Source organism: Cotesia typhae, unplaced genomic scaffold (assembly GCF_013202065.1).
Source record: "Cotesia typhae breed Kobodo isofemale line unplaced genomic scaffold, CoteBio_Ctyphae contig_42, whole genome shotgun sequence".
Classification (NCBI taxonomy): domain Eukaryota; kingdom Metazoa; phylum Arthropoda; class Insecta; order Hymenoptera; family Braconidae; genus Cotesia; species Cotesia typhae.
In genome coordinates, this window is record NW_027423751.1 from 171,260 (window position 1) to 192,036 (window position 20,777).

The window sequence follows — 20,777 nt, forward strand, 5'->3', positions numbered from 1 at the left end:
AATTGAAAATATCTAAAAATGAAAAGACAATTGATTAAAAATAAGTCGTGTATGTGATAACGAAATTTTGATGTACGATTATTAGAAAGGATAAAAATGATAAAAGGATAAAAGTATTAAATTAACACAGATATTTTACAATTTTTATGATTGTTTTATTTAACAAGAGTTATCATTTATTTATCCATTATACAAGAAGTTTCATTATTTTAAATGTACGAGCATTAATAATTTATGCGTTAAAAGTAAATAAATTTGCAGATGTCAACATTAGTTGATCATTCAGTATTACGTAGAATAAGTTGTCACGATGTTAATATTCAATTATATATTCTATATATAATACTATATACACAAATGATCGCTTTAAGACAATCAGTATTTCTATTTTAATTATTTATTGAAACTTTCTTCTGAGAATTTTTTCTAATTATATAAATAAAAGTTAGTTTTTTCAATACATAAATATAGCAGGTTTATTTGTTGATAAACTCTTTGTTTAAAATTTAATCTTACATTATTATATTAGTCAAAAGCGCACAAACTGTCTTTTATGGTTTATCAAGAGTATCTCTCTTTGTTTATAAGTACATTTTTATAGTTATATCTAAAATATTCTCATCCATTCTGTTCAAAACTGTGATATTATTATTTTAAATAGTTCTAAAAAAAAGGCCAACTTTAAAACTCATATTATGTGATAATATATTATTAGTGCTGGTGCGATTGTAATAGCATTTTGATTTCCACCAGTTTACAGTAAAAATTTTTATGAATAAAATATATATTCATTAAACTCACGGCAAAGAACACTGTAAACATTCAAAAAGTCAGAAAGTTATTGCTTTTAGTCCGATTCTTTTAGCTGTTTGAACTATTTTTAGATATATCTTCTAGTTTACATATGTTTGCAACTCTTGCATGTCTTTTTAACGAAACGAATGATTAAGATCGGAGTTGCAACATTCGAAAAGACTCCATTGAACTTCAAGTTTTTGAAAATTTCGATTGATCGCATTCTTTAAGATTTGGCCATTTAAATTAAATGACGTAAATCCATTAAAAGATTGTTTTGTTCTAGAGTTGTCGTTAATGATAAGATAAGAATGTTATAAGTTTGTCCAACATTTTTAATTGATTTATTTTCTTCTTATTATAACTTATTGTATACTTTAAAAAGTTTGTCAGCTTTTTTATTTTTAAGGCCTTTTCTGATTTTAGTCTAATTAATTTATTAGTTAAATAACTCGTCTTTGTGGAAAATGTGCAAAAAAAAAAAAAACATTTCTTTGGGGCACTTTGTAATCAAGCGCGTAAAATAAAAATACATAAATTTTAGTATCTTCTACTTAGGCCGTTTATTAATATTTTTATTGAAATTAAAAGACTTTGTTGAGAATTATTTTATTAATTAATTTTAATCATGTTTAATGATATATATCAAAAAATGCCTTTTTTTTACACCTGACACAACATTTATAAGTTAGAAGAGTTCAAGAATACAGATAAAAAAATTGTTTTCGTACTCGAAAATACGTAAGCTTTTGGGAACAAAGCCAGTCGTTTCTTAGATTTTCTAATAAACTTATCAATTTATCAGAAAAGATAGAAAATTCTTCAGTAGACGCTGTATCAAGAATCTTGATTGATATAATTTTTATTGGCCTATAAAAATAGAAGTTTCTTCCTTTGATTACTTTATTATAATAATTTAATATTAAAAATAACTCACAAAATGTTGAATATTATTTTTTAATTGAAAAAGAATATAATTTTTATGACACTGAATTTCTTCCGATGTGTTAAAAGAAGACTTTTGTAAATTAATAATTGGTCCAAAACACATAATTTGTGAGTTAAGCTTAGTTTCAGAATCTCATAGAAAATCTACGATACTCTATTATCTATAGGCTTCAATAAGGCTTTCCGAAAATCAAAACCAATGAATTTTATTCTGATAAATAATATTGAAATCAAAAAAATTGCGTGAAAAAAAATTATAATTTATAAAAATAAAATTTATTAACAATAAATTAATTTTTATTTAAATTACATAAATAAATCTAAAAGATTTTTTATTCGGCTTTTTCTTAATCTATTTAGACACAAAATTATGATATTGCACGCGAGTGTTTGGTCTTATAATTTTGGGACCAGAAGCTACAATATTTCAGATTAAAAAAAAAGTTCATAATTTGATTGGTCATTTGATGCTTTAATTTCGAATGAGAAATTTGCTTTATTGTTTTCGTTTTTTGTATTTGTTTTAATTAGCATGAATTACATACAAATAAGTTATTGGGATAATAATAATTCACGTTATCAAATCTAACTACTCGGGATAATATAATCTTGTTAAAAAATTTAGGACTTGGTGATTTTAGTAAAACACTTGAATAATGCGAAAGTGTCCGTAATATGAAATCCCAAGTGACTTCAACTTATTATCATAATCCTAATATTTTTCAAACCTTAAGTTTTATTATAATGAATGGAAGGCACGGAATAACATTTAAAAAGAATATGAAGGTACTGTTACTTTTAAAAGATATGAATTTTACTTAGGAACGATGGTTATTTATTAACTATCGATCACCATCACCAGTCCAGTCACTCGCTGCCCAAGCAGGGAGTGGTGTTTCATATTCCCAGCCTGGACCACAATATCGCCAAGCATGGAGATACATCACTAAATCTGAAGGCTTAGGATCTCTGTATTTTACTTTACATTCATAACAGTGAGGATCCACAGTGAGTTTATTATCTGTATATGTTGAATCAGGTGGTTCTGAACCCGTTTGAGTGCCCACTGTAACTTTAAGAGTAGTTGAATTTTTTTGCTCTTGTGACAAATTCTGTTCCTCTTTCGTAAAATTAGTTGTTGGCAATAATAATCCTTCTTTGTCAGTATTTGAATTAGAAACAGTATCCTCTATTTCTAATTTCGATTTGAAAAGATTCATTTCAGAATCCCCGTCCATTCCAAGCCAATTTTCAGCGTTATGAATATTAATAAGGTCTTTAACCAATTCTTCGTCAGTTTTACCAATGTTACCTCCTTTACCCTTTTCAGGTCCAAAAACAACATGGTTATACAAAGGATCGTTAACAACTGGAAAACCTAGATACTGCAAATGAACGCGAATTTGATGCATTCTGCCGGTTTGTGGTTTGCAAAGAACTACTGAAGTTTTCCCGTTGTAGCTTAAACGTTTAAAACGGGTAATGCAATCTTTGCCTTTTGGCGATACTTTACAAACTCCAATTTTATAAGAAACCACTTCGATTGCTTCTGAACAAACTACTTCGTCATCCAGAAATTTACCCTCTACACGGCATACGTATTGTTTATGAACCTACAACATGTAAATGAAATTTATAATTTATAATTAGGATTTCAAAAAATAATCTATTATACACTAATGTAGTCAAGTAGAACAAAGTGTTATTGCCTATTTACACTAAAATGAAGAATATGCTCATTAAGTTAGACTAATCTTTTCTATAGTGTATGAGCTGATGCGAGAGTGCTTAGTAGATGATACACCGCGGGATGGTGAATATTTTAAATGTTAAATTATTATTATACAGTGAAATTACGCTAAAATCAACCCCTATTCTCAATTACAAGAAAAGCTATCATTCTTACATTTTGTCTTTTTTCTGTAAAGTACCATTTTTGACATACAAGCTTTTTGAAGTTCTATTTTAAAGTCCCGTTAAATTGATTTTAGTAGAATTCTCATTCATGATAGGTATATGTCTATATAATTATATAATTTACGTATACATTAATTATATATCAATTTTTATATAATTTATTATGTTATATGTTAACAAATACTTTTAATCTTTATTTGTCAACTTTCCACAAGGAAAATGATACCCGGAGTTTTTCAGTATATATGGGTGATTCTCTGTAAGGATGTTTTTTGCTGTCCCAGGTATGTTTTTATTAGAAAAATTGTTATTTTGTAACTGAAAAAAATTTATTACAGAAGTAAAAAAACATTTTTATTTGGAGCATTAAAAACTAAAATGAAATAAATTTTGTTTTTTTTTTTGCTATAAATTCGTAAACCACTAAAATAACAGTCCCCTGGGCTGTCCCATTCCCAAAATTGAAACTTTAAAATCAAATTTTAAATTATTTGTCCATAATATATCATTTGGTCCATAATGTTTATAAAATTAATTAGATAAATAACAATCTTCTTCAATAAAAAGTACTGAAAATTAATTTGTTTCATTAAATTCATTAAGCCAAAGCTTGTCTCAGGCATTTCAAGAACAGTCCCCTGCCAGAAGTTCAAAGCAAAAAAAAAATCCAGTGTGTTATTTTACCTTTTGTAAAGTTTATAAGGATCTAACTAGCCTTAAGTTAATAACCATAGGGCTGTTAGCGCTTTATCGCCAGTTTATTTAATGTCAAAAATACGGTTTGTGCTGGAAATATGTGTCTGGGCCACGAGAAACTCAGTCCCTTGGCAACTATTTTTATTTATAATTTATGTATAAAATATGTTGGATCCATAAGTTTTAATATTATTCTAATTAATGTAAATATTCATGGAGAACTTGAAAAGTTGAATGCATTGAAATAGTTCGCTTGATTTTTCTCAATTTGATAAAAAAAACAGTCCCCTGGCAAAGAGTCCCGTCATGGTATACGGCAAAAGATACACAAATATCGAAAAAATAAAAATTTAATCGGTTGTGTACATATTTAAGACGCCCTTACAGAGAATCACCAATATAATACTTTTAAAATCTTTACACAGAAAAAAAAATTTACTTGAAGTAAGTAAATAATTTTGAAGAATTTCATCTTTTTGATTTGAGTAAAAAAATTCTCAAACCAAGAAATTATTCAGGGTCTCAGTAAATTTTACTTGATTCAAGAATTTTTCGTCTTGATCCAAAACAATAAAACTCTTCAAAATTGTTTTCTTGGTTTAAGAATTTTTTTCTTGATTCAAGTTAATTTTTTTTTATTATAAGTGGATTTTACAAAGTCCTCAAAAGTCATTATGATAATTTCCAAAAAAAACTCCGTAAGCCTGTAAATATGTTTTTTTTTTGCTATCAAGTTACTTATATAAGTAAGTAAGATTTGATAATATTTTTGACTAAAAACTATATGTGAAAGCGTAAGAAAGAATAAACTTATTTTATAGCCAAAAAGTTTTGAATTCTAAAAGATAATCAATGATTATCAAACCTGTCGATTCCTAATTTGGTGTTCCATTTGTCTGGCTTTCTTTGGAGTGCGTCCAAACAATAGGATACCACTTGTTAGTCGGTCCAGCCGATGAATAGTGCGTAAGTTCTTCAAGTTATACTCTTTTGCCAGAATAAAAACAACAGTATTGTGCCGATAACGACCACAAGGATGGACCTGTAATCAGAATAAAGTTAAATTAATACTTAATCATATATGATAGCGGTGTGTCTAGTAGTATTTCCCAACAAACTCAATAAAGAAAAATTATACTGCACACATCAAAAAATCGTTTGTAAATTTTAGATAGACTTTAAACTTTAAATTCCGACTCCTTCTATTAATTCCTTTTAAAAAAATCTGGAAAACGGTTGACCCTAAAGGACATCCCTGTAACTTCCCGCTAATTTCATATCTAAGTGCTTATAACGTTTTTGAGCTCTTCATTTGACTCACCACACGAAGACAAATCATTTAATATTTAAAATTCAAATAAAAATTTAAACATTTTTTTAAACAGATAAAATTATTTTTTAATTTAAACTATAAAAATTAATCATTTAAACTATTTTTTATACGGATTAAAATTTTCAAGTGTATGTTTTTCGATGAAATAAAAAAAAATAGTTTTTAAAATTTATTTATGAATTTCAAATTCAACAAATAAGTGCTTTATTTCTCATTTAATTTTTGCATTGTAATATTACAAACTTATGGATTCATTACATGCATTATATATGGTGTTCCTAAGATTTGTTACTTTCAGTATCAGACCTAATGTACTGAGAAGAAAACTTTAGGAATTTTTAACATGTTATAAATCCTGTCCTTAAACAATATTTCCTCCATTATTTACTTTATAATAATATTATCGAGCTGACTCCGGCGCCACTGCAATGCCGGGTAACTCACGACAGACTCGGAGCAAGCTCCATAGTTCCATCAAGTTTCAAAAATTAGGTTAATATACTGGATTCTCAATGAGAATCATACCAGATATTAAGCTGATAAGAACAGATACTACACTTGATCTTAGCCATGAGGCCGAGAAGCGATACCTAATCGTCAAAATAAATAGAATTTATGCATTCTGAAATAACTGTCTTCAAACGGACAAAAAGTTGTTATGTGCGACACCTCACGGTAACTTACGAAGTTCTACTCATTGTCAAGCATACTCGACTACCCCTTCTAACTTTCCCCACTCCTGATAAAAGATTAGAATATAACATTTATTGCAATGCTTTCTCTTTTTCGTGTAAATATAACCACTTTCGGAATTAGCGAATGGGGCTATTTTTTCGGAAGAAAATAAAAAACATTTTTTTTTTCATCCATTAATTTTTTGTTTTTGTATACTGGCTTGTATACAAATAATCATATTGTAATCTTTCTTTTTTATGAAAGTATTTTACTAAGAAAATTATCAAATTTAAAATAAACAAATTTTTTTGGGGGTTGAATGAAAAAACCCTTTTTTTTTTATCTAAAAAAAAAAAATTGTCAAATGGTTGACCCTTTAAATCAATCCCTGCAACTTCCCGCTAATTCAATACCTATGATTTTTATGTAGCAAACAATAATAGTAAAAACGATAACAACAACAGGAACAATAATATGTATTTCTTGTAAATATCACCATAGTTTTTGTCCGTACACATAATTATCAAATAAGTTCACGAATTTAGTTTAACTATTTTTTACCAATAACAAATTTTTACACACTGAGCCTGTAAAAATAAATTCAAACACAAGCGTTAAAACTTAATGTACTTGAGTTTGTTTTACAATTGTGATTAGTCGCTGATTGTTTGACTTAGTGAGATACAAACAAAAAGTCACAAAGACCAGATTTACTTTGTGTTCCTCAAAATTTATAAAAAAAACTTAAGTCAATTGAATTTTTAATTTTTTTCTTATCAAATTTTACCGCAATCTACCGTAAATATTATTAGGTTTTATAAAAATTTTATTTCGTTTATCATAAAATAAATGAATTTTTTTCTAACTTTTATTTCAGAGAAGGTAATTAATCAAGGGTCGCACTATATTCCACGGTTGCAATGAATTTAGCGGTAATTTTTAAAGAAAATTTATTTTCGTGTACAAACATTAATATAGTTAAATCTGAATGATAAACAGGAATTGATTTGAGAAGAATTAGATTAATTTCCCCGTTTGTGAGAATGTAAATCATGGCAACAAACCCAGACACAGACAAATGGACAGACTTAGGTAAATGAATTTCAAGCAAGAATAACCACAGTCTTATTGATGAACTCAATGCCATCTGGTCTGACTTCAGACACAAGCTGTCGAAAGATGTGTAAAATTAGTAACTGCACTATTATCAAAAGTATGTGATCTAGATTCACGAGAAGATTATATCAGTGATAAACTACAATCTTGTGAAGAAATGCAGTTACAAAGAAGAATATAAAACAAAACTAAATATTTACAATAATAACAATAATGTTTCCAGAAATTAGTTTTAATACTTTCCGTAATTAAGCTTTTAGTCAATAATTAACGTGTTGTGCCCTATGAAGTGAATTAGATGTTGAAAGAAAGAAAAAAATTATTTCATAATTTTTCAATTTTATTTTTATCATAAATTTCATTTTTACGACTTTTCAAAATCTACTAGGTCGAATCGGTTCAAATGTTTAAAAAATTAAGCCCAATGAAACCTTTTTGAATGACGACATTTTCAAAAACAAATACACACGCACATCGAAATTTTGCTGTCTGATGAAATTTCAATTTTTTAGAATTGAACTGAAAACAATAATTTTCCGAATTTTTGAAAATTTTCAATTTCATTCTGACATTAAAAATTAATATTTAAATAGAAAAAAGTATTACCTCTGTGATTCAGATAAAAATATTTCTTTTCAAAGACACGTTAAAAAATGCTTTCTATTGTGTCTATTGAGGGTACAGCAAAATTATATTGTGTATCTGATGGTCGAATAAGTATAAAATCTCTAAAAATTGAAAATTCATAACTTCAAGGGTATTTGATACACTGTAAAAAGAGAGACAAGAAAGGAAACTTTGAGCACTAGGTTTAGAAGATGTGGGTCACGAATCCTCTCAGTTCGTTTATAAGTTGCAATCCGCTCATGACATTTGTCTTTTATTTCTTTAGTGAAAGAAGGATTACTATTCTAGCTAAGCTCCTATGTAATCATTAGTGCAAACATTTAAGGAAAGAAATAACTCTTGATACAAAAAAAAATTTTAAATAGTAAATTATTTGATATAAATAAAAAAAAGTTTTATTCTCAATTTTCTGATTAATTATTTCTATGATTTTTTTATTCAACTGCAGTTAATTTCATTTTTTAATTCATCAACTTACTATTGTTAATGAGAAATTTTTTCATCAATAAATTTTTCTTCAAAGAACATAATAATAATGGAAAATAACCTCTACTTTATCACTAACTAATTAAAAAAATAGATGATTTTATGAGATATACAAATTCGGCGGAGAAATTTTCTCGATTTTTTGAGTGATAGTAGACTTGTAGCCATAAAAATATTAACACTTTCAGCATAGAATATATTTTCGTTTTTACAAATCAAGTTTTCGAAATAAAAATTATCATAATACCGCCAATTTGCGTATTTTTATCTCAAACAACAATCTCATTTTTTTGTTTTTGCATGTAGTTTTGGAAAAAAATACGAAAAAATTATTCAATGCTTCTTTGAATTTTTGATGTAACTTTATTGGAAAATAATCAAATCTTATCGATGATTGTCACTTTTAATTTTTATTTTCATTTTTTTTCTCGGATTTTGAAATTTTATAAATCTGCAGAAAAATTTTTAGTAGTATAACGAAAAACAAACACTTAAAAAAAATTTTTTTTTTTCATTTCTAAAATAAAAATAAAAAGAAAAAAAAAATACCACTCCGAAAATTTCAGGAAATTCGCAGAAAATACTGAAGTTTTTTATAAAAAAAAAATAATAGAAAATCAAAAATGTCAATCATCCCGAAATTCTCGCTTTTTTCCAAAATTTTCAAAGAAAGCGTTGAATATGAATCCAAATTATTATTTTTATATTTTTTCTAAAAAGTACATTTAAAAACAAAAAATTAAAAAAAAAACATCCCAATAAGTTAATTTTTAAAAAAGTAATAGTTATTTAACAAAAAAAAGCTGTCTTTTTTAAATAACTAGTAATTTTTTTTTGGTTGGGTAAAAAAATTTGAAAAAAATTCTGAAAACTATTTTCTATAGGGTAGAGAAAGATATTAAAATTTCAGAAAAATCGAAAAGGGTCGAAGTCAAAAGTGGTCAATTTGGCATGAAATACCCCACATTCTTAATTGGTCACTTATCAGAACTTTTTTGGATGAACGCGACAAACTCCGAAAATTAAAAAAATTTTAATTCGATCAGCTTAAGACAGCGATTAACAAAACTCGTATATATTTTCTTATGCATTCTAATACTGTAAAAAAGCAATAAAAAGTGTATTAGATCAAGCTCCTCGATCGAATCTCTTCAAAAATAATATGCCTGGAGATAAGTGGCTCAAATTATTTTTGAAGTGACATCCAGAGATTTCTTTAAATAATACCAAATTTCTATCTGAAAGTAAAGCAACAGTTCTTAAAGAAAATATCCGAGATTGGTTTCCTATATATTAAAATTGATAGTTGATTGAAGTTAGCTTAGCATCGAAATAACTCGAAAACGTGGACCCTGATTTCTTATTGGTTCAGGATTAGAGCGTGCGCAATTTGAATTCTTAGTTCAGACTTAAAATATCGTCATTAATAACGGAAGGCACTGTTGATGTTCTGAAAAATCCTTCCCGTATTAGCAATATGGATAAAACATTAGTGTAGCTATGTCCTAAGACAGGAAAATTATTGGGAGCAACTGCAGAAAATAATAACTACGTAATTTCACCAGGACAAGAAAAAGATAATATTACTGTGCTCTATAATTATCGAGCTGATGACAAATCATTCGACCGATAATTGTTTTTTCTTATACAAGATTCCCTCCAAAGAATGTGGCTATTTCAGTACTTGATGGTTACGTGATTAAATACAGTCCAAATAGCTGGATAACAATAAACATTTAATACAAACAATGAGAATGGCTTTTCTACGCAATTGGTTGAAAATGGTGTCAAGTTTTCTGTTCTGTTGTTACTTGATGGTGATTCATCATACATAAGTCAAAAAGTTGACGATTTTTGTAAAGCTCATCTATTATCTTGTATCGCCTTTATTCCAATGTTACACGCATATTACAAGCCCGAGATATAGGAATATTTAGACCGCCTAAAAAGTACAGGTAAAAAAAGTAGCAAATCATTCTCAAGTTTTAACAGCAGTAATAACAAAAGCAACTTTTTCTCTCTTGTTTCATGAAACTTTTAAGGAAATTTCTAATTCAGGAACAATAACCAAATCTTTTAAATGCTGTGGTTTATATTTATTCAATCCAAATAAAATTGGTCATACTAATCCTTAATTAAGCTACCAAGCTCAAACTTTCAGCACGTTTTTCCTCATCTACTTTCATGAAAAAAATCGGTGTCTAAATCGGTGATTCACCCGCGCACATTTTCTTCAAATAGTACTGGATCTGTCTATATATAAATATATTTTTAATATCCTTGAGTACCATTATTTATCTCTAATGTAAGTTACAGTAAGTACTTCAAAAACTATTCAAAAATCTAAAAAGTTTAACTACTTTCTTAAGTTGTTTCAGGATCAATAAATAAATTCACAGTTTAACGAACATATTTTTGAAAACAACACAAAAAAAAGAAGAGATTGGTTTTAGTTGAAGAAAAGAGACCGGAAAATGTTAAACGCCACACATGTTTAACATTAAGAGAGTTGATGGACAGTTTTTCTTTAGAATTTCATTTAGTAAATATTAGTGATCGTAAATATTTCGACGTTGAAAATAAACTGAAAAAGTTTTGAAAATTCGAAAGTGCACATTTTATATTCTTCTATTAAAATTTCAGTGGACTAGATAGTATACTTTGAAAATTGTAGCATAAAAGATAATCTTAATTTTCGTTTCTTTCTTAAAAATAGGTTTCCAATTTGGGGATAGCAATTAAAACATTGTTTATTAAAAACAAATCTTAATAAAGCGTTTTTTTTTTTTTTTTTTTTTTTTTTTTTTTTTTCCAATTGTATACTAATTCGAAATGTTTTAAGATCATGCGTTAGAACTTGGGTGAATTCTTTTTATTTGAATTTGAATAAGTATCTGTAGCAAAATATTCGGGGCAGATTCAACATGCTTATTATCGAGCTTTGTCCTTACAAACATTGGAAAATTGATCTAAAAATTATCCTGTGTTTGAAACCGACATTATTTAATACTCTATGATTAAATTTATAAAAATATAACTGTATATTATTCAAAAAATAAAAATCATCGAATATTAAATGTAGAAAGTAAGTAGAAAAACAAATAATGGGCTCGCGAATTTCTATCTGATATAAATGTTGCTGGTGTTTCTAATATCTCTAGATCAAGTCTTCTCTCGATAAAAAAATTGGAATTAAAGATCAATCATGACTAGTCTTAAATTTTATGCATGATTATGTTTGCATAATATCCACTTACAATATATAAGATTTTTCACGTTCATACGTAAATATGCATGATCATACACACAATATGAGTATGTTTGATTTTTCTCGGTTAGCTAAAAATAAAACAATAATTAAGAAATTGCAAAGCGCTTCAAATTACACCTATTACGAAATTTAAAAGCTCTTTAAGCTCAAAAAAATGGTTTTACAGCTATTATAAGCTTTTAAAGCCCCGAGAAGTGTTATACATTTTTGAACTCTTCGAACTCAAAAGTCTACTTTGTATTCAGCAAAAAAGTTTTTTTTTTTTTTGAAAATATTTAACTGCTATAACTTTTGGAAAAATCAACTCATTTTAGAATGCTCGAAAAAAAATCCAATCTGATAAAAAATTGATAAATTATGTAGTAAAATCCCTTTTTTTTTTAATTTTCAAAAATTGAATATTTCAAGAAGAAATTTACTGATTTTTACGAATTTTGCGACGCTCGACGCAGCTTTTTTAACATGAATAGTTGATTAATTACACCAAAAAAGGATTCGATAAGAAATATTGAAGTTATTTGGGAAAAAAAAAAAAAAAAAAAAAGCTTTTTTTTAAATTTTTTGACAACGATTTTTTAAGCTCTAAAAATTATTTCCTATAATCAAAAACAATCCAGGAAGAAATTTCGGAGTTATGTAAAAAAAATACTTTTTCCCGAATTTTTCGTTTACGATATCTCACGAACGAATTAACCGATTTTGATCGCGTTGACTGCGATCGATGCAGTTTTTTAAGCTTAAGAGCTGATTAGTTTTTAGAATCGATCGGTAAAGCCGTTTAAAAGTTATTCCAAAAAACAGTTTTTCAAATTTTTTATTTTTGAGATTTTTTAAAATCTACTGGTCCGAATTACCTTAAATAGTATAAAATATTTACGGGCCCAGAAACTCCTTCGATTGCCGCTAAGTTCGTTCAAATCGGTCAAGCCGTTCAAAAATTATAAAAGGTTTACACACTCACACACACACAGGTATACAGACACCATCGCGGGAATTGTCAGGGAAGCTTCCTAGGACCTCAAAATATCGAGATCTGATGAAAATTCGATTTTAGAAAAACGGGGTGAAACCACTAACTTCCCGATTTTTGAAAATTTTCAATTTTCTCAGAGGGAAGTTAAAAATGTTTGTGTAAGAAAATGGTTGGCTATGCATGATCATATATATGCTGCGGGTACGAATTTTTCTAGCTGATTTTTTATTGAAATTATCTTTTATACTTAACAAACTTTAAGATTATTGAAGAATAAAAAAATCATAAATGTTAGTTTTTATATGAGTGTAAGTCATGTAAAATCATACTCGTTAATGTATGCTCATATACGAGCAATCTTTCTGTCATGCATAATTAAGTATCATTTTGCATGATGCTTAATTATGCATGATCAAGCATGGCTTTATATAAACCATTTGCGACTTTGCATCAATTATTTATTGTCAAAAGTGATAATTTGATCATGGATAGTTCAAAATCATTCTTGAGTGCTCATATATGACTGCACAAACTAGTTGTAATTATTATTTTTTTTATTTTCATCCATTTTTGGTATTTTTTTAATAGTTTGAAAAAAGATTTAAAAATTTAATTATCTATCGTAGTTAATTAATAATAAAAGTGAAGGTAAGAATTAGATAATGTAAAACGAGATCTAAAAAAAAAATGTTTGAAATTTCTGATTGAATTGGATGAATGAATGAACTAGTACGTGATAAATGAAACTGAATGAAAATTGCTAATAAAAAAGAAATTGAAAAAAAGTGCACTATGAAACAAAATATACTTGGCAGTACAGTTATAACAGTACACCACTTACAGGGATAGAGGCAGGCTTGTTGACAACGACGACATCCTCGTCCATATGTATCACTGTGATCGGCTCCGAGGTGACAGGCACCTCGTGTCTGTAACACACCAATTGTAACCAGCTTAACATGGCTTTGTTTTTTTTTTTTTTTTTAATTGTAAACTAATAAAATATAATACTAAAACCATTGAAAAATAAAGGAAAAATTTTGACTTTTCAATGATTTTTAACAAGCTATAGTCAAGAAAAAGTGCCTGTTAAAAAATCTTCAATGATTCTAATTTATAGTTTTTAGTTCAGTTTTTGAACCATCACTGGTGTTATTTAAGGTTTTTTTTTTTTTTTTTTTTTTTTTTTTTTTCACAGAAACTTCTTTCTGAGTACAACTTGTTAAAAATTAATTGTAGAATAATTTCGGAGTTTGTTTATTCTATTATTTTTTCAAGTAGAGTATACAATTTACAACTGAGGAGCTGATTTTCAAAAGGGTACATTTTTCTATTTAAAAAAAACAGTTTTTTTGATCTTTTAAATATTAAGTACTTCGAGAATTATAAAGATTTCTAAATGAAAATTGGATTGTAGCTTCATAACCGATAGAACTTTATAGCTAAATTTAAAAAGTTCGATAAAAATATTTACAACTGAAGATAACCAGTTTTTTGTCTCGATTAGTCAAAAATAAAAAGATACCCTTTTGAAACTCAACTCCTCAATTATTAATAGTTGTGATTATAAAACTTTTACATTTAAAATTATGAAAACAGTTTGATTAAGAAATTATATACGTTAGAACAAAAATAGTCATATCCTTTTAATGGCATACTAATAAGATGATTAACTGTACTTTCCAATCTCCTCCAAAATAAATCTACTCCAAGAAAGTTTTTTAAATTGAAATTAAACATAATTATAAAAGCTAATACTAACATTATAGTGAAACATGTAAAGCACTAACTTTTTGTATCGAAGTAAGTTGATATCAATTAATGTAAATTTAATTGATAGATGAAATTTTACTTTAGATAATTTAATATTAAAATTTTCTATTACCATATTAAATTAATGCAAAAGATTGTGTCAAAACTAATTAAAATATAAGCTGATAATTTGATTTGAAGAAAATTGTGTCTTTCAAGATATTCAAAATATTTCTGCATGAAACAAATTAAATATTGGCTTTCGGTTCCAAACATCAGTAATTGAGATAATTTTTCTTTTATTCGATTCGATGGCTTTGACCGACGTTTTCATTGAATATTTTCATTGTATCAGAAATGTTATGTGTATCATAAAGTATTAACAGAAGTAGATTTGATGATAGGCCCATTGCATGTGATTGCTATTTTCACGGTGATAGTTGATGAAGAGGCTAGAGTTGATGATAGACAGACTGGAGATAACCATCATTTAAATGAATTGCCTTGACGGCGAAAATTAATCAGTAAATCATTTTGCTGACTTTGTATAGTTAGATTGATGATTGGTTCGGTGATAACTTTTGCTTGAAAAAAGAAGAACGATTGATTTTTTTGTGAAGATGATAGTTGAGATTACAAATAATTGGTGTTTTTTACCGGTGAACCGGTTGCGAAGGAAAATAATAGCAGATGTAAATATTGGCAACAAAAAATACCAATTTCTTCACAAGAATGATGAAAGAACAACTGGTATAGAACGTAGCCTTGGTTGTGATGTTGATAACTGCTGAGGTATTGTCGACTGTCCTACTAGCGATACAGGTAGTCTTTTTCGTTGGTAACCGTGATTGCGAAGAATCATAGGTTGCATGATTTGAAAGTATCATGATATAGATGTTCTTTGTACTTGTAGAGAATGTGAAGGCTCATTTACTGATGGTAATTCAAGGTGAGAAATTAATGACCGACCATCTTCGCAAAAAATCATGATGCCAAGATGTATAGAGGTAGTCTTCTATGGATTATAAAGAAGAAATCACGTTTCACCGTATTCTGAGTATTTGCACTACCAACCCAGATTATTCGGCCTGGACGGATAAGCCATAGCTTAAAATCTTGATGAGGAAAACTCAACTAAACACGGTCTTGCGGTAACTGTAGTTTAGTATTTTCACGAAATAGACCATTAGATCTGAAGGCTATGTCAATATTTTCCTAAGACGACGTGTTTTTTGTTGATTATAGCAAGAAAAAAGAACTACATCTACGTACAAGTTTTAAACTTATAGGTTTAAATTTCGTTCGTGAATGAATTATCTTCGAAAATTTTCTGCAGTTACCTTTTTTGCTTTTTGATGGATCAAATATACTTTATTTTAATTAACTTCAGTTTTAATTATTTCTAACACTGTTCTTCATCGATATTCTGTTTTGAAATCGAGTTAGAGTTTGTTAATTAGAGTAATTAAGTTAGACTTATATTTCCGTTGTCTTTTAATTACATTTTGTTATAACGTAATTTTCTGGGGCAAAAGTTAAGGATATTCTTATTTGAAAGTCTCACTCTTATAAAGCAAGATCTTAACTTCTTTTCAGACCTAAATATTTACATGTCAATCTAATTAAATTTATATAAATATAATTTTTTATTAGATTTGCATGTAGATCTATATAGACTGAATTTTAGATCCACTCAGATGAAATTTAAATGAACTATTAATAAATTTGATCTGAGTGCATCTAAGTAAAATTAACGATTCATTTTTTCTGATTATTGCTCAAGATTGATAACACACATATTGATCGATATGCCTTAATGAATATTACTCGGATATTTAGAATTGTAATAGAATTTTTCTTCAATGTATACAATATAATTTCAAGATTAAATAAAAAAAAATACTGGTTGGGTAAAAATTTCTAAATTTTGGAATGTTTTTATACATAATACATAATAATTATGTTAATAAATGAATATTTCTTTACCTGTGAACTACGTTAGCAAGTAAATCATTGTGTCGCAATTTGTAGTCAACATCTACTCTTTGATAATTGACTGTTAAAGTGCCAGCACGGATACATCTCTCGTACTCTTCTGCTGGATGAGCACGAAATTCACGTGCGAATACTTCCAAAATTTGTTCACCAACCCAGCGTCCTTTTGTAAATGTGGTAAACGTGAAGTAATATGGATATACTTTCCGCAATCCTGAAAAAATGTTGAGATTTAAAATAAAGTTTTATTTTAATACTCTACGATTTATAGAATACTAGCTATTTTTCACCTACTTCGCTAGACATTTTATAAATTTGAATTATGAAATCTATACGTAAAATTCAACTAAAATATTCCTTTTCTGTATGTTGATATGACTTGTGAAATTAGAGAAAAATTTAATCCATTCAAATTTTCTGAATAACTTGACCTCAATTAATCGAATAAGTTTATAAAAATTTCAAAAATTTTCAATTTATAATCTTAAAATTTTCAAATGTGTTTTTTTTTTTCAAATTAGTGCTACTATAATCTATAAGTCTATATGAAATCGGCTGGCTAGTCCGACAGATATTACTTTTTTACTCAACTATAAGCACACGTTATTTATTAAGCAGAAAGACGTGTTTAAAGTGTGTTAAAACTTATAAAAGCTAAATTAGGTATTATAATGTTATATTTTTTTCTTCTATTAGAAAAATCGAACGCCCTTTGCGCGCTTCTATCAAAATGTTTATTATTGATAAATTAATTAATATTTTTAGGAATTTTATTCATTAATATTTAACCGTTGCCATGGTAACCGTTGCCAAAGTGGTAACCATAGCAACGAAAAGCGACAACAATGAAAACGTCCCTTCAGCTTTCTTAATAAAAGACTAGTGCATAAAAGTATTGATTTAATTACATGAAAAATTTAGATAAATTAAACCTTCATTTTATATGAATTATATTTAAATTTTTTGATCGTTGAAAAAAAAAAGAATTTTTTTATATACATTTTAAATTAAGAAAAATTTTAAAACATTAAGCTCGATCAAGCCCGATAAAAGTGGAAAAAATTATATGAGCTTCGAACGGTTAAAGTAAAGTATTGCAAAAACAAATCGGAATTTTTTTTTTTTCTTTTACTTATAACTTCTCTATAGTTGAAACTACGGCAATGTAGTTATTGTTACCACTGTTAACATTACTTTTTGTAATGTTTTACAGTTATGCAGGTTAACAATTATTGCTCGAATAATTACAATTATAATCACTATATTTATGCCTTACTAAGCCAAATAGTATGCATAAAGATCAAATTGGTTTTTAATAATTTTGTAACGAATTTAGTTTGAAAGAGAAAATGATTAAACATACAATTAATCAGCATAACAATTAAAAATATAAAAAATAAATGTAAACTTACCATTTTCGATGTAATAACTAGTCTCATTGTAACGATCATCCGTGAATCCAGGTCTCTTAGCTTTCAGAGCTTTCGTTTCCAATTTAGCCTAAAATAATAAAATAAAAAAATCAAATTAATTTAGTCGAAATAAATTTATCTGTAGATACTTTTAAAAATTTCTTGAAGCATTTGGAAGTATAAATTGTTATATTTTAAGCTCTTCGATCATGAAAATATGATCTCTTAAACATTTTTTAAGTCTTCATAAATTTGTTGAAATTAATAAATTTTTTCGATAAAAAAATAGCTGTTTTTCATGATTACTTCAAGATTTACAGTATTTAATACGATTTTTCAAGTGTAATGGAAAGTTGAATGTCCAATCAATAATTTGCTTAAAAGTTATAAGACATTTACACATAGAAATAGATGCAACATCTCCAAAAAACTTACAAGAGTAAAAAAATGTTGAAATTTAGAAAGAATTTGATTTTTAAAAATTCAGTTGAAAATGATTTATTCTGGAATCTGATAAATTTTTCACAAGGAAAAGTTAAAAAAGAAAATATATAAATTTCACGTCTATTTTACCGTTATAATTTATGATTGAAAACAACAGTTGGATAATATAGTGTAATAAACTAATAAGGCTTATATTTATTTTATGAAAATGGTTATATACGTTCTTTGAAACTTTATAGTTTAAGTAATTAAAGTTCTCGTTTCAAAAAATTATCAACAACTTTGTTCTCAGACACTTTAATACTATTATTGTTCGCTAAAATATCCTTTTTTTGTGAGCGTCTATGCCCATAAAAAATATCAAGTTAATTATATGTAATAGAACTTTAAGTTTAGTAAAAAATAAAAAGTTAATTATTCTAAAAATATACTCTAAAGAATGTTTTTATTGTTAGTGGAAGCAAAAAAAGTTTGTGAGTTTGTATATGCGCGCTCAATCATTTCACAGTTTTATTTAACTATAATTTTCATGTTGTAAAAAAGGAAAAAAGAATTTTTAATACTTAAATATAATAACACTTGTTAATAGGCAAAAATAAGAAAATTCTATAATAAATGAAAATTACAGTATCGTTTGATATTTCATTTGCGAATAATATTCGAACTGTTTATGAACCACCAAGAGATATATTTCTCTCGTCAGACTTGTCGACAGTAGCTCCCGATTTGAAAATAGAGCATCATGGTGTGAGTAATCTATTGTGTCGACAGGTAATGAAAGCATTGATCGATGCAATGAGATGTAAAGAGACAGAATAATAACAATGCGAAATAGCATAGTTAGTCGTTCGCTCGAGAAAATCATTAATTAACTGCATATATGTTTCAACGTACGTGGTTACGATACTGATAAAGTTTCCGGTAAGCTTGAACAGTTTAGTTGTACTTATAGATTAAAAAGGTATTGTAATAGCAAGGGAAAGTATTTCAGAGAAAGAAATATAAAAATCTAAGTATTATATAGACAACGGAGACACTCTAATCGGAAGTATCAGAAACTTGTAATTTTCTATAAACTGATACTGTTCTACAGTGTTAGTGATAGTAAAATTTTTATTATGATTGAGATGGGAATTATAGAAACCGAAAATTTTTTTATTTATCCATAATATAGTTATTCAAACTTTTAAACATTTTCCGTTTATAAAATAGAGAATTTATTAAGGATTTATTTATAACAAAGTTTAAATTAAATATTTTCTCTTTTCAAGTTCAGTATTTCTAATAAACCTTATTTTCATAATAAAAGAGGATAATGCATAAAATATAAAAAAAATATATATAATTGATTTAGTTTTCTTGTGTTTATCTTACAAAAAATCGATTAATATATTGACCATAACGAATTCAATAAATGATTTATCTAGTCTTTTATAAAAAGTAATTATCTAAATTGAGCTAATTTTAATATTATAAATATAAATATAATAATATTAAATAGTTGTAAATGGCTGGCGATTACGTACTAATTTTGTGATGAACTCAAATAGATTTGAATGATAACTTGAGTCTACTGAGGATTTTATAACTTTCAATGAGACTACATTCAAACTATGTGCATTGAACTAAAATTATACATGTCTAGAGAAGCGCGGGTTCACCCTGGTCAGTAGGTCGCCTCAGTCACCAAAGTTACCAAAAAAATGACCTACTATGATTTACTTAAACTTCATAAGGGGAATTATTAATTAATTTTGCTTAACTAGAACTAACTTGATAGATTTCCATAGAAAAATAGAATATTTATTTGAAATAAAAATCGTACGACCATCTCACCTGAGATGCTGGTTATTTTTGAAAACTAACTCGAAAAACCTAAAAGTAGTTAACTTTATAATTAGCCCTCGGAACGTTACCGAGTTCAATTTTACATTTTCAAATTTTTCAGACTTAAAAGTAGTTTTTTAACTGGTGCTTCAAGTTTTTCGAAGTAACAAATTAAATGTTAATTATTAAAGAAGTTATTTCTCTTTCCACTTTAGAAATTGATAATTTAAGAAAGTAGGCCGTTGAGAATTGATTTCGGTCCGACTTTGAGAATGTGAATTTTAATCAAATCTCCACGTTTTCAAGTCCTAAGAATCCGTCCCGACTATTCCCGGTTGGACTTCCCTCGCGTGTATGCGTGTGTGTATGTATCTATGTTTGTGTGTATGTACATAAACTCTTTACAACTTTTGACTGCTTGATCGATTTAAACGCGGTTCACGGTAATTGATAAAGTTTTTTTGACGTTAAATTTAATGTAAATTTGAATCACTTCGGCTCGGTAGATTT

General features: G+C 27.3%; 1 protein-coding gene and 1 non-coding gene across 6 annotated transcripts in view; both read right to left on the reverse strand.

Annotated features, from left to right (window-relative positions):
- Window positions 1-1,992: 1,992 nt before the first annotated feature.
- Window positions 1,993-20,777, reverse strand: part of LOC141528112 (pseudouridylate synthase RPUSD2) — a 70,642-nt gene continuing 51,857 nt past the window's right edge. For all 5 annotated transcript variants that reach the window (XM_074243984.1, XM_074243986.1, XM_074243981.1 and 2 more), the window contains 5 exons: window positions 17,997-18,084; window positions 16,576-16,798; window positions 13,679-13,766; window positions 5,222-5,398; window positions 1,993-3,356 (listed from right to left, as the gene is read on the reverse strand). In XM_074243984.1, coding sequence (XP_074100085.1) covers window positions 2,586-3,356; window positions 5,222-5,398; window positions 13,679-13,766; window positions 16,576-16,798; window positions 17,997-18,084 — 1,347 coding nt within the window. In that variant the 3' untranslated portion in view covers window positions 1,993-2,585. The remainder of the gene's footprint in view (window positions 3,357-5,221; window positions 5,399-13,678; window positions 13,767-16,575; window positions 16,799-17,996; window positions 18,085-20,777) is intronic.
- On the reverse strand, window positions 6,088-6,277 carry LOC141528134 (U2 spliceosomal RNA). The gene has a single exon (XR_012479320.1). It is a non-coding gene; the product is annotated as a U2 spliceosomal RNA (small nuclear RNA).